Source organism: Peromyscus leucopus, chromosome 5 (assembly GCF_004664715.2).
Source record: "Peromyscus leucopus breed LL Stock chromosome 5, UCI_PerLeu_2.1, whole genome shotgun sequence".
Lineage (NCBI taxonomy): Eukaryota > Metazoa > Chordata > Mammalia > Rodentia > Cricetidae > Peromyscus > Peromyscus leucopus.
This window is the reverse complement of record NC_051067.1, coordinates 8,601,125-8,615,755: the sequence shown is the minus strand read 5'-3', so window position 1 is coordinate 8,615,755 and position 14,631 is coordinate 8,601,125. Positions and strand designations below refer to the sequence as shown.

At 56.5% G+C, this 14,631-nt stretch overlaps 1 protein-coding gene across 2 annotated transcripts; it reads right to left on the bottom strand.

The window, feature by feature from the left end:
• Positions 1–564: 564 nt before the first annotated feature.
• Dbn1 (drebrin 1) lies at positions 565–14,547 on the bottom strand. Of its 2 annotated transcripts, XM_028863550.2 has the most exons (15): positions 14,317–14,547; positions 9,853–9,908; positions 9,160–9,272; positions 8,911–8,985; positions 8,641–8,787; positions 8,437–8,514; positions 8,069–8,220; positions 7,922–7,985; positions 4,336–4,395; positions 4,119–4,242; positions 3,215–3,352; positions 2,730–2,900; positions 1,633–2,315; positions 1,273–1,375; positions 565–1,149 (listed from the first exon to the last, which is right to left on the bottom strand). In XM_028863550.2, the coding sequence occupies exons 1-15, from the start codon at positions 14,400–14,402 to the stop codon at positions 1,079–1,081; spliced, it is 2,121 nt and encodes a 706-aa protein (XP_028719383.1). In that variant the 5' UTR covers positions 14,403–14,547; the 3' UTR covers positions 565–1,078. The 2 variants fall into 2 exon arrangements, with proteins under 2 accessions (XP_028719383.1, XP_028719392.1); XM_028863559.2 differs by lacking the exon at positions 3,215–3,352.
• Between the last annotated feature and the right edge of the window lie 84 nt (positions 14,548–14,631).

The following is a 14,631-nucleotide window of genomic DNA, read 5'->3' as shown; positions in this document are numbered from 1 at the left end:
TTTAGGGAAGGAGCCTGAGTGCTGGCCTAGTGTGTGTGGGTGTGTACAGATAAATTGGCCTTCGGAAACCAAAGGTTGTTTTTCAGGGGCGGGATGTTCATTTTCCATCTAGCCTGCTTTTGATATCGCAGGGTAATAGAGAGGTGCGCCCCCTGTAGCCTCGGAGGTGACAGTTGTTGGGAAGCGGGTCATGAGGGCCGGCGCCCACGCCAGATCAACCCCTGGAGGCCCAGAGCAGCAGGCCCGAAGGGATCTGGATTTCTTTATTAACAGACATGAGCACGACCCATTACATAAGTTTGTGCTTTAAAAAAAAAAAAAAAAGAAGAAGAAAAGGGGGAAAAAGTTAATGTGAAAAAGAACCCAAGCAGAGAGGAAGGAACTGAGGAGGGGCCACCCAAACCTCTGGGTCCCATCTATAAGCCCTGACTTGAGTCACGCCTAGGACCTCCAGCCTGGGACCTGCCCGGCAGGAGAGGGCGGCAGGAGAGGGCGGGAAGCCAAGGGGCCCCAGGGGGGCCTGATAATTCCTTTCGACCAAGCAGCGAGGGCGAAGAGAAGGGGAGGGGTCCCAGGGAGCCAGAGCCCACGAGCCGTTTATTGCCATGTTTTAAAATTCGTGCAAAATATCTGAAGCCCTGGATAGAGAATACAAAGTGATATTTTTCCAAGAAACATAAAACTAGGAAAAGTGATGGGGGGAACATTTTCCCACCAGAACCCCCAAGCCCCACCAGGTCCCAAGCAGGGTGAGGGAGGCCTCCACCCTGGTCGGCCGAGCAGAGAGACTAAGCTACAATCTGGTCTGGGCAGGAAGGGGGTATAATCTGCAACATCATCTCAACTACCAACGGGAGGAAAACCAGTCAACTGTACAAGTCTATCAACTTTAAAAAAAAGAGAAAAGCTGTAAAAGTCGGGCCCTGTGGGTAGGGAAGCAGACAAATCCCCGGCCGGCGCCGGAGTCCAGAGTGGGTGCCAGACGGGCCGCTGCTAATGCAGGAGCTGCAAGCCGTCTGGCCAGAGGCTACCGCAGCTGGGAGCCTTGGCGAAGGCAGCCCGGGGACAGTCGCCACTACTAATCACCACCCTCGAAGCCCTCTTCCTCTTCAGGTACTGGGTCTGCATCCCAGCAGGTGATGTCGATTTCTAGGATATATGAGGAGAGGAGAGGAGATGGCTGGGCAGATCTATCAGTTGTGTCTCCCCAACCTCTAAGGGCTGTGCCAACTGTGGTTAGTGGCACCCATCAGTCACCCAGGGAAGGACTACCTGGAGGCTTGTTGTAGAATACAGGAGGTGGAGCCTTTGCACACAGCTCTTCTGATTGGGCGAACTCTTCCTCTTGTGATTGACTGAAGTATCCTTCACTGGCCTGTTGGATTAAAAAAAAAAAAAAGCATAGGTTACTAGGACCCACCTGCCAGGACTACAGCTGATCTATCAGGCGTGAGCCTGTTTCCCTGGCAACCAAGGAGTCCAAGAGTGGTTGCTGGGGAAACACAGATGCCTGCCAGGGAACAAATGCAGAGATGGAAAGGGGAGTGGAACAGAGCTGCTTCTCGGTACGGATCTACAAGCGATCAGCCCTCCCCCTCAGCCCTGACCACTGTTCCTCCACCCCTGTCCCACCTGGGTCCCCTCCTTTTGAGTGGTCTCTCCATTGGTCAGCAGGTGAGGTTCTGGCTCCAGCTCCTGCTCCAGGACCTGGTCTACCTCCTCTAGAGCTGAGGGCATAGTTAGGACCTGGGAGGCAGCCAGCGGCTCCCCTTCTACTTCCTCCTCTGGGTCACAGAAGGTGGCTGGAGGCTCTGGCAGCTCATCAAAATTCAGCAGGTTGGCACAGCCTTCGCCCACTGGGGGCAGCATCTCCTGAGCTGCCTCATCCAGCAGAGGTACCTCTGCCAGGGAGGCCTCAGCACCTGAGGGTGGTGTGGGCACCCTGGGCTCAGCCTGGGGTGCTGAGGCCTCTTCCCCATTGCCAGGCCATAGATCAATGAGGCCGGCGGTGGCAGGGGTGACATTGTTGGCAATAGTGGTGTCGGCAGTGGCAGTGGTGGTCTCAATGGTGTCAGCTGCATGGGCATCAGCTACTGAGGGGACAGAGGCAGCAGGCTCTGTGGGGGCAGCCAGGGCAGCCTGCTCCGGGGATTCTGTGCACATCAAGTCCTCCATGGTGCTGCTTTGCACCCGGGGAGGTTCCTGTGCCTGAGGGGGCTCCTCCACACACCCAGCCCAGGCCCGAGGGGTTGCTGCTGCTTTGGCCTCCTTGCTGGTCTCTTCACCATCCAGTCTGGGGGTAGACTCCTGGGCCTCTGTCACAGTGCACACGAAGGATACAATGCAGTCAGCCCCCTTGGAGAAGGACAGATGCCCCGGGCCAATCTATAGTGCCCTGCCCACCCACTGAAGAGTAAGGGAGTTAGGGACGTCTGAGGAAGAACTACCACGAGGGCATCTTTCAGCATCAGCTGCACCCCACTATCCCTTCATCAATTCTTTTTAAACCACTGGGTAGCCCAGGGAGGAAAGGCACATGACCACTTCAGTGACGAGTCAGTGCCGTTTAGAGAAGGCAGGTCCGATGGCAACGCCACAGCTCTCTCTGCTACAGCCACCTCCTTAGCAGTGTGGTGCTGGTGATGAGTGGTCCAGTTCCCCTGGAGCTACGTTACTATGGCAACCAGAGACTGAGGGGAGGATGGATGCAGGTGGAATCCTTCTCTCACCTTGAGCTGGTGGGGGTGGTGGAGGTGGGGGTGGAGGCTGCGAGGATGTAACCTCATCCAGAGCCCTCTCAATCTGCTCAGTGACAGGGGTGGAGGCTGTGCTGGAATCAGATGGGCTCCGGGTTGGAATGGGAGTAGGCGCCATCCTCCGGTGGCTGTCCAGGTGGCTGCCTGTGGAACAAATGCCCAGGCTAGTCAGTGAGGGGTGGGGAGCCAGGTGGGATCAGGACGGTCCTCCTGGTCTTGAGTATGGGTGGGGGCTGTGAGCTCCCCAGGCCCCCCCAGGGGCCAGATTACTGCTCCAGACCCTGTCAACCAGGCCCCTGGGGGCCAGTGCCCTGCAGGGCCAGGGACAAGTAAGTGGCAGGTAGGTACCTGCTCTGGGGACAAACACCAGCAGTCAGCAGTCAGGCTGGGGGAGAGGGGCTGCTGGGAAGCGGGGCCCTCCTTACCCCACCCTGCCGAGGCCTGGGACTGCTACCTACATGGGAGGGAGGAAGAGAGGTTTGGGGTGCGGTGACAGGTGATATAGGGAAAGGGAGTCCGTGGAGGGGAAGAGGAGGAAGAGGAGGAGGAGGAAGGCCCACTGTCCGATGCCTTTATGAAAGGGCAGTACGGACGACCTGCCGAGAGAGACAGACAGAGAAAGAGACAGAGGACAAGAGAGGGTCAGTCTCCCCCACCCCTGCCCCAAGGCCTCACCCACCCCCAGGGCCAGCCCTAGATGTCCAAGCCACCTTCAGCCAGGGTCTACATTCAGCCAAGCTGGGCCACAGCCTCAAGCCATCTGATGCCTCCCACCAGCCAGCACCAGATACGCACATGGGCACACACAGCCAGCCTCAGAGTAGCAGCACAAGTGAGTCTAGTCCGCCATGCTCCGGGGACCCCAGCCCATGACCAAGCACACAGTGGATGCAAACACTCAGACCAGCAGACAAGAAATAGAAGGGCACTTCAAGGGGAGGCAGAAGCTACACAAGGAGAAGCCAAACAGGGACCCTAAAGACAGCTGCTCCAGGATGCTCAAACTGAAAGCCAGGGCAAGATCCCACCCTACATGCATCCACAGCCTTTAGGCCAGACTAGTCCAACCCGTCACGGAAGCACCCAACGCCAGCAGTGTGTCTGCATCTACACCAAAGCTGCCCAACCGGCCTTGCGAATTAGCCATTGCTCAGCCAATGCCCAACAGTGACATGGCGCCCCCAACCCAGCCCCTCTGTGGGTGCTACCACCTGGAGAGCTGTGGGTGGAAGCACACGGAAGGGGTCTTGCCTTCTCCAAGAAGTCCTTGGGCAAGACTTGTTTTCCAAGGAGTCATCCCAAAGGGACTTAGGGCCATAGTCTGAGGAGTGTGGGTTGGGCAAGGACAGGGCCAAGGACTACCTGGTCGGTGGTTGAAGGGTGAGGGCACATCACAGCTGCCAGCAGAGGCTGACGCGACACGTTCTTGCTGTCTGAAGAACTCCCGTGGGTTATCAGGTCGCTGGGCGATGATGGCAGCTGCCTCCTGAGGGCCCCAGGACAGAGTTAGTGCCGGGCCCGGCCAGCTGGCGAGGCGGCCCCTGCCCATCTCATCTCACTTGTCATTCCCAGCTCTCACCTCCACCTCGGATTCTGACTTCTTCATCTGGGACTCTTCCTCTTCATCTCGCTGGTCACCCTGGAAACCAGAGAGACAATGTCCTGAGCATCTCTTCTACAACCCAGAAGGATCTCGAAGGTGGTGCTTTGCTCCTCTCAGTACCCAGCCTTCTCTTCTTCAGTGTCTGCAGCCACCTCATCCCCAGACTGGCCAGGCCTTGGGAACCTGCTTCACTTAGATCCACAGCTGACCAGGCACCCGGGACCGTGGGGCACCCCTTGTCTGGCTGAATATGGCCTGTGGACTGGATATGGTGCTGATGGCATGTTTTAAATTTGGTTGTGTGTCTGTTCACCACGTGCCTGCAGTGTCCTCAGAGGCCAGAAGAGGGCGTCAGATCCCTAGAACTGGAGCCACAGATGGCTCCCAGAATGTGGGTCCTGGGGATTGAACCCAGGTCCTCTAGAAGAGAAGCCGGTATTCTTTACCTGCTGAGCCATCTCTTCAGCCCCTCATGGCGAGTTTTTAAACTCACTTGAAAGTTCAGTTTTGAGCAAGGTGTGGCGGCACACACCTTTGATGCTAGCACTCCAGTCACAGAGGTAGGCAGATCTCTGTGAGTTCAAGGCCAGCCTGGTCTACAGACTGAGTTCAGGGCTGTTACACGGAGAAACCCTGTCTTGAAAAACCAAAAAAAAAAAAAAAAAAAAAAAAGGGCTCAGCTTCATATTGACTGAAAATAAAATCTGGTTTTTGTCACTAGAGACTGCACCCTGGTCCTCACAGAAGGCAAGCAAGTGCTTTACCAGTGTCTACACCTGTAGCCCTTTACGTTTTTATTTTGAAATAGGATCTCATTAAACTGTTAGGCTGACCTTAAACTTCCGATTCTCCTGCCTCACCTGGCTTTTGTGTTTTGAGATGGAGTCTCTCACAGGCTCCTGAGTATCTAGTTTGTATTCTCTTTATCTCTCTCTATCTCTGTGTGTGTGTGTGTATGTGTGTCCCGTCCCCCCCAACCCCCGACACACACACATACCAAATCCGGGGCATCTGCTCTACCACTGAGCTGCATACTCAGGTCCCTAGTTTCTCAACAGCATGGTAGCCAGAGCTGAACAGAAGCCACCTGGCCCTGGAAGGGTGCCACTCTGCTCACTGTAGTCCCCCACTCTCCAATTCCCATTTGGCTACTTCATGACTTATGTTTTAAGACTGAAACCAGGGGCTGTGGGTGAGCAGGCCCCCTGCTTGGCTACATTCCCCTCCCCCAATCTGATGAAGACTACTTCATCCTCCTCCAAGCCCACCATCTATCCCAGCTCCAGCTCGCCCACATACTCTGCTGGATGTGGACATAATGTCCTCGGCATGCTACAGTCACAGCGCCTAGAATAGTCATACCATTTCCTAGTTCTATGCTTTGGCACGGGAGATCAGCCCATCGCTCCCAAATACCTGACCTACCATCACCCGAGTTCAGCCTTTCCGGTTTAAGGTTGCTTCTGCTTGGGCACTACTTCCAGAGCAAGAAGTCCCTGGCTCACTCAGGTCATTTCCTTCTCTGGGTCCCCAAGGGAACTCCCAACAGATACCACAGATTGCACTACATTGTGTTTCCTGTTTCTGGGGTCACTTCCCTCATCCTCTGTGAGCAACACAGGATGAAGACCCAAGTCTATGTGAGTGGCCAGCACAAGGTCAGTATGTGTTTGTTCAATGGAACTCACTATACCAAAAGCCTCTTAATTCCCATCTCCTGCTGTTCATGGGGCAAACTGGGCAGAAGGGGCTGCTGGGGAAGGGAAAAAGGCAAGATGAAGAACAGAACTTTTTTCTTATATTTTGAAATAGCGTCTTACTTTGTAGCACTGGCTGGCCTGGAACTCATAATGTAGACCAGTCAAAGTCATAAAGGTATGTCTGCCTCTGCTTTCCTAGTGTTAGGATTACAGGCTCAAGTCACCATTCCAGGCTTTTAAGGATATAACCTAAAACTTAAAACTTGCCTGGTATAGTTTCACCAGGTTCCTTTACTCTTTCAATCAAAGAAAGGAGCAGAGGCAGGCTGGAGAGATGGCCCAGTGGGTAAAGCAGGACCATCTAAGTCCGGATTCTCAGCAGACACCTATTTATTAAGTAAGCCCAGTAGAGCAGCACACAGCTCTAACACCAGCTCTGGAAGGGCAGAGGCACAGCTCTGGGGCTCGCTGGCCAGACAGTCTATCCAAAATGGTAAGTACCAGGCTCAGCAAACAAGGTGGGCAGCAATAGAGGAAGACACCAGAGGCTAACCTCTGGCCTCTACAAGTGCATGCATGGGTGAATGCACTGTCCATACCACAGATGCGCGTGCACGCACACACGCACACACACACACACATACACACACACACACACACACACACACAATAATAAAGAACAATGTGAACACCACTGAAACAAGTCAGAGCTGTGGGTAGGAGAGAGAGCAAGACTCTAGCACTGTTGTGTCTAAGCATTTTTGACACTTGAGAACTCCCTAGACGCCAAGGCAAAAAGAGAACCAAGGGGCTGCAGAAGTGGCTCGGAGTATTTGCTGCTCTTGCAGAGGCCCCAAGTTTGGTTCCCAGCTCCCACATGGTGGCTCACTACCATCTGCAACTGTAGTTCCAGGGGATCCAATGTCTCCTCCGGAACTCATAATGTAGACCAGTCAAAGTCATAGAGGTATGGTACATGGTACACAGGCATCCATGCAGGCTCAAAACACTCATACACATAAAGTAAAATAAGTAAATCTAGACAAATAAACTCTTATTAGCAGGAGAGAACAAAGCCCAGCTCCCAAGAATCCCTAGGTTAAAAGAAAACACTACAGGGTGATACATTCCAATTTCACATGGGGCCTTCCTTAAAGAACCTGAAATCAAAAGGCCACCCTAACAGCTGGTTACATAGTTACAGCTGCTACATAGTTACTTTCCCATGAGGAAACAAAGCAGTGGATGAACTAGACTCGGCAGCCACTGCTTAAGATGTTGACAACTGGCAGAGACACTGACTTGTTCACAAGTCGCTAGTCTACCTTTGTGTGTGCATGCACACCTTTGCATTTCTGCAACACTAAGCTTTTTCAAAAGACCTTGTTATGAAAGGGTAAACACATAGATCAAGACAGCATCAATGAGAGGGGACTGCTCTAGAGACCCTGCGTATGCGAGGAGTGCCCAGAAGCACTGGTCTATCATTCAGGACCTCTGAGTTACCTTCATTACAGAACCCAACTGCAGAGCTCATGACCAGTACATCCCCGGTCCCCCAGACCCCACGGGGGAAGGGATGGAGGAACCAGGTCGGTGAGGGGCTGGGTCAAGGTGGATTTTTCTCTTCCAATTTGGATAAGCATCTAAAAGAAGTCACCAGGCCCTCACACACAAACACCAGGTCCCCCCCTCCATGACAGGTGCTGGGCTTAACACACTCATGACACTGATGTCCATGCATCCCAAAATACCCAGTACTAGTACTGTCGGAGGGTTGCTGATGTCCCCAGAGGCCCCCGGAACACATGGACCATCCTCACTTCCCTGGCCAGGCCCAAGAGCCCTGGGAAGTAACTTACAAAGATAGACTGCTCCTTTAGCCTCCTCTTGGCCTCTTCAGCTTCGAGCGTCTGCTGTTTCCTCCTGGAATGAGAGGCGCAAGCATACCCTTCAGGGTAGGCCGGGGTGGGGGAGGGGGGGCGCCCTCGGCCTTGGGCCACCCTCACCTGTGCTCCTCAATCTGCTGCTCCCGCTCTCGGTAGCGCCGCTCACGCTCCTCCTGCTCCTGGCGCTCCTGCTCCATTCGCTCCTGTTCAAACCTGAGCCTGGCGTCCAAGGCCTTCTTCCGCTCCTCCTCCTTCCTCAGCTCTTCCTCCTTCTGCACCCCACACCCAACAAGTACAAGCCCTGAGCCCAGGCTAGCCTTGGCCCTTCCACTCTGTTCCCACCCAGGCTGGGGAGATGGCCTTCTGGGAATTGGGGGAATGAGCCCTGTGTGCAGGAGACCAAAAGGGTTTGTACTTTAAGCTGAGAGAGGTCAGAGCGACCCTGAAGGGACACGTGGGCCTGAAGCTTGAGGCTCAGCCCTGCACACCTTGGCCTGCTCCCAAAACTGCTCCCGGTTAATCCGCTTCATTTCCACGGCTGCATCTGTCTTCTGGTAGGTAGTGCCCTGCAGAGCCAAGTGCCGGACATGAGCACCAGGAGCAGACACACTCCAGAAAGCCTGGGGAGGCCCAACTCAGGGACCATGTCCCACAGGGGACATCTGGGCAAGACCAGCCAGGAGTACACTGACCACCGGCTCAGCATTCTCATCCTCTCGAAGCCGCAGTCGATGCAATACTGGGCTGGAGAGCCGCGCCAGTCCATTGGAGAGGCGCTGCCCGATGGCACCAGCATCGATGTCTTCCACGCTGCTGGCATTCACAATCACGTCAACACCCTTCCGTAAAAAAACAAAACAAAACAGCGTTTCGGTGGCATCCAAACTCCCATCACCACCCCAGCGTACACACCTGGCCCTGGATGACTGGCCCTGCCCCCTTTGGACCCAGGCCCCACACACCTGGAAGAATTCAGCCACCTTCGCCACATGGCTGGCGCAAGCACACTTGCGGGCATCAGGCACATCTTCACCAACCTGCAACATACCCAGTGAAGAGGGGCTCGGCGAAGGACAAGAGGAAAGCCCAAGAGCCTGCAGGTCCGGGCTGCCTTCCCAGGAACCAGTGTGGGTTTTCCCCAGCAGTGGCTCTGGGTGGAATGTGACCACTCTGGGGCCTGCAGCTCCCAGCCCCATCCCACAGCTGCATACCCAGTTGATGAGCACATATTTTGGCAGGGCCGCCTGGGAGTCCTTGACGCTGCAGAAGCCGTACATCACTTTCTGGTTCTCGAAGTGGCCGGAAAGCTCCTGCAAACCCCCTTCTACGGGGAACCGGGAAGGTGTCAGGGCTCTCCATCTCCTACACCTTGACCCTACGAAGGGCCTAAAACCCCCAGGGGATTTCTGTTCTGCAAGCTAGAGGCCCAGATCTCTGCATAATGAGGTGAGGGGCAGACAGGATTATAGCTTTGCTCTGAACCCTCCTGGGCCTGATTTGAGATGGGACTGAAGAGCTGTCTGTTCATACATCTTCATTTCTCAGTGATCACACCTCTCATGTCTTACCAGGTGCTAATGCCCAGCAAAGCAAAGGAAGCTTTCCTGAGGAAGTCTTGGAGTCCTAGAGAAAGAGGCGCTGAGCCAGACCCCCTACTGGGCCCTTCCCTAGCTGTGTGATGTTGGGCAAGTGGCTTTTCCTCACTGTGCCTTCCCAGAAGTCAAACAGGAAACAAGGCTCCCTCCCTCTCCTCTCAGAGGAATGCAGGGATGAGAAGAGGAAGGACACCATCAGACAAGTGTGGGTCTGCTGGACGGAGGCAGGAGAGTGGACTGTAGCCAGGGAGGGGAACAAAACAACCAGAGTAGGTGGTGAGAAGGAAGAGGAATGGCTGGAATTCTTACCTCCTGATGCTGCAAGCTTGAGGTCATCTGAACCATCCTCATATGTGTACAGAGCCCTGGGGAGAGGGAGGGTGGCTCACAGAACTGTCAGGTCCTAGACAGCCGGTTTTGGGTGGAGAAGGCATGAGGGAGGAAGAGTGATGTGTGTGTGGTGGGGGGGGGGGGGCAGGGCAGAAAGGACAAGGAGGGAAGCTTCGGTTGTTGGTTGGCTGAGACAACAGGCCAGGCATCATTTCCGCTGAGCCAGAGACCTGGGTCAAATGGCAATCAGGGAATGGTGGGGGAGAAATCTCTGCCTAGTCAGCTCAGCGTCCGGCCCTAGCCCTGGCAGCCCACAACCCAGTGGAGCGGGTGTGCGATGGAGATTCCACGGCAACGGTTCCTTGGTTACCGTTCCCTGGCGACCATGATTCTCATCCCTCATTGGCCAGAGCCAGGAATCTACCTGGTGCGTGCCTTGGTACCCGCTGCCCCTCCCCCTATTGGGAGGGAGGAGGAGAAGAATCTGGTGCTCAATGCTGGGCATCCCCTGGTAACCATGGCAACCCAGCAATTGGCACAGAAACCAGCCCACCCGAGCTGTATTCTCCTCGAACACAAAGGACCCCGGGGACATCCTCAGACTCAATCTCTCCCTCTCTGAGATGGGGACGAGGTCACTGTGATCACTCCCAGACTCTAACCCTAAGATCTCCTGGTCTTCTAACCCCGACCGAGTCTGTCTCTGTCTTAGCTGAAGCCTCCCAGGACTGCCATGTAGACTGAGGCTGGTCAGAAAGCCAAAATGACGGCTTCCTTTCCTCCTAGCCTTTTCTGCTCTGTATTTGTTCTAGGCAGGCATACTACAGCATCCATTTCATGGAAGGTAACGTAGAGATTCTCCCCCCACAACCCATCCTGACACAGGCACAGGCTGGAGACACGTGGAGATGAGAAGCTTGGCCTCTGAGATTGAGAAGGGCTCAGGCCCTTTCTCAACTCCCATTTTCCCATCTGCTAAGTCAGGAGGCTTGGGGTGTGTGAGACAAGGAAAAAAGGGAGATGGAGGAAAGGGAGGAACAGAGAGGAGGACGAAGAGAAGAGGAGGAAGAGGACAGACAAGAGAAAGAAGGGAAGTACAGAAGCAAGAAAATAAAAATGGAGGAAGAGGGAGGGAGGGGAAGGGAGAGAAGAGGGAAGGAGGGAGGGTCTGACCCACCCCCCGAGGCTGTTAGCCTAGCTGCTTAGTGGGCCCCCGCAGCCCTCCCTTTCCTGGACCCTCCCTGATTTCTCCACAGAGAGACACAGGTGGGCTGTAGGTCCTGGAGCCCTTAGTGCGCCTGCTGCCCCAGCCGCTTCCCGACAGCTGCTTCTCCGCACAGCTGTCCCACCACCTGTCAGGGCTGCCCTAACCCATGGCCAGGAACAAAGAGCCCTCAAAGAAACAGGGTGTATCCCTCTCTAGTCACAGATGAGACAAGGAGACAGCACCAGGAATCCTGGCTGCTTCCACGACATGCTCTGGACATCACACCTCTCTGTGACAGGCTGCTTGTCTCAGCCTCAAGACTCCCCGAGGCCCCTTCCATCCTGCCCACCCACCTCCAAACAGCCCCTCTCCCCTGCTAGGGCCACAAGCCTGCCTTCCTTCTCCAGACACTAAGTGCCAACCCTCCATCTCTCAGCTCTGCCCAGCCCACCTTCCCCAGATGACTGGTTTAGTCACCCCACACTGGGGCCACACTGGCCCCCAAGTTCAGTTCTGAAGAATACTTTCCACCCCGGGGCTGCACTGTGCTTTTCAATACACGAGGACAAGCCAGGATGCCGCTGCCAGCTCCAAGGGCAGCTCAGCCTGCGCTTCATGCCTAGAGCATGAAAACAGACGTCTATCCGCCCCAGCCCCAGCCCCAGCCCCTGCTGGACAGTGCTTCTCTGGCACACCACAAGCCCCCAGTGACTGGCTGGTGGGAGCTGGGAACAAGCAGGAAGGAGATGAGGACAAGGGTGCCGTAGATGCGCTCGCCTACACCAAACCCTGCAGACAGTGACTGCCACAGACTGAGGCCGGCCTGCTCTACAGAATGCTAACACACACTGCTGGGGCCAGCACAAAGCAGCACCTGAGGGATTTGTAATGTTGACACAAACTCTTATCAACCATCTAAGCCACAGAAACAAGGACTAGGGCAAAGGGAGTGTGCCTTCGGCGGCTCCAGGCCTGCTAGGGTGGAAGGTTGGGGACCAACATGCTCTCAGGGTGCCAGAACTGGAAAGACCCTGGAAATCCTGGCGGGACTGTGCCCAGCCCCCTCTTTTCTCAGAATACTTAAGAAGAGCAGGAACTTCTTACACAATGAATCATATCATAACCAGGGTGCTGCTGGCCTTTCCAACTACACAGACTGACTTCCCCAGGACTCTGTCTGCTTCCAGTACAAGGGCAGTGGTCCATTTAAGAGACCCTGCCACCTAGGGGTCAGCTACCCCAAGCTCCACCACACCCACATTCAAAGCCAAGGCAGAGGAGGAAGGCACCAAATACTCATGCCCCAGCATTTGAACCCAGGACACCCCCACTGGACTATTGAACGCAGGGCCTGCACTGAACCCTGGGATCTCACCCAACTCCTGGCTGTGTGATAAGAGCTGGGAAGAATCATGTCATCTTCTGTAAGATGCGATCCTCACACCCTTTTTACAACATGCTGTTTAGGCCCTTGGGAGTAAGCAAACATACATGCAGGGTGCATATGTGCATCAGTGTGTGTCCCACACAGCACCCAGATGGGGCTGACGCTTGCCAGGGATGCATAACTAACTCCCTTTGGCCACATGGATGTTTCTGGTGGTGAAAGCCCAGGCCTCTGCTGGGCAGGAGGTGGAGCAGAGGTAACTGGGTAGTCCCAGGATTGGACCACCAGTGCTCTGCTTTTGAAGGGTTAAGAGCTGTGAGGTGCTGTCTACACCCCCTGGACTAGAGAGGAAGGCAGGGTTCTAGCCAGTGTTTCTCAGGCAGGGCCATATCCTCAAACCGGCTCTTCCACCAGGCCAAGCAGGCCATTTGCCCAGATTGCCTCCCATGATCTCAGCACCCCCAGGGACAGGGCTGGGACAACAATGTGGGGATTGCCTGTTTGGCCTGTGCAGCCTCTCCTATAACTGACCTGCAAGACACAAGAACTTGTCTCCTGAGTCCATCCCTCTGGGCCTGGCTGCCAGCCAGTGCTGCAGTACCATGGCATGGAGGCCTGGCAATTTTGTTCCCTCCTCCAGTCCCCCTACCTGGCTGCCCTCCCGGGGTGAGAGTGAGGCCAGCCCAACTGGGGTCCTTCAGACCAGCCTCAGCTCTGCCACAGCATTCTCAAGAAGAGCCTACTTCCTGCCTGACAGGCGAAGAGAGACCTAAATATGAAATGGGGATTTGCCCCCTGAGAAGAACACTTGGGGGCTGTGTTCAGAATGGGGGCATCGAACCCCTGGGCCTGCCTGACACTCTGGGGCTTCAGTCCAGAGCAGGTGGTTCACACCCTCCTCCACCTCGGGGAAGATAACAGCTGGGGACGGGGAGAGAAGCAGTCTCCTCACACCACCCTAACAAGAGGCTGACAGCCCCTTGATGCTGAGCGGCGGGGCTAGGGTCCCAGAGATCTACTCATCCGCTCCCCCACCCCCGATCCCTCAGCGGGGGCTCCCACCATGCTTCCTCCTAGCTGACCATCTAGACAAGCTACGTGAGTCCATCTCCTGGGTCTCTTCCTGCCTAGCTGCCTAGTCCTAGCGATCTCCTCCTTCAGAAGGGGAGAGAGAAGGGCTCAGCCCTACCTCTCTTCCTCTGCGACCCGTGAGGGATAAAGGAGTCACTTCGTGGTTGCCATGTGGCAGAGAACCTCCTTCTATCACACCCCAACCTAGATGTGGGGGGGGGGGACAACCCTGAGAAGCCCCCGGTGGGCGGGGCACGCTGGCCCCCGGCCCTCTGCGCTCCTCCCCCGCCCTAGCTTTCCTTTGTGCTGTGGCCGGGCAGGCAGCTCTTGCTCCGCTAGCTCGGTCCCCGCCCCGTCCCCACCCGGTCCTCGCCCGCTCGAAGGTGGCGAAGGTGCCCTTGGCTGGCCCGTGCACACCTGTCCCCCGGGCCCGTGGAGGGAGGCTGGGGGTGGGGTGGGGGGTGGGAGGAGGATGGGCTCCGGCAGGACCGTGGGACCCCGGGCCCCACGTCTGCGCTCCACATCCGCGTGGCTGGCGTCCGGCTCCCGCGCCCCCGGTGCGCCTAGGGCGGCCTCAGAGCTCCCCAGCTCGCGCGCCCCGCCTGGCCCGACCGGCCCCTCCCCCGGCTCGCACAAAGGCAGCCCCTCCCCGGCTCTCCCGGGCCGTTGCACCATTTCAGGGTATCCCCCTCCCTTCCCGGTGGCAGAGCCTCCGAGAAACAAAGGCGCGGCGGCGGCCTGGGGACAAAGGGGCCGGGGGCGGGGGCGGGGGGCTCACCAGTCGGCCGCGCTTTCCTCCCGGATCACCTCCTCGTACGCCGCCAGCAGCTCCAGGCGGTGGCCGCTGAAGCTGACTCCGGCCATGCTGCGGGCCGGACCGAGGCCGAACGGACAGACGCACGCACGGACTGACCGACCGACACCGGAGGGAGGGGATGAGGGAGTCGCCGCCACCGCCTCAGAGCCTCTGCAGCGTTGAGAGCGAGCTAGCCAGCGGCCGGGGGAGGGGAGCCGGCCGGCGGGGGGCGGGGGGCGCTGGCTCCGCCCGGCTCACTCCCTGGGCTCGCTCGGTCCTAGCGCCGCCCCGGCCGGG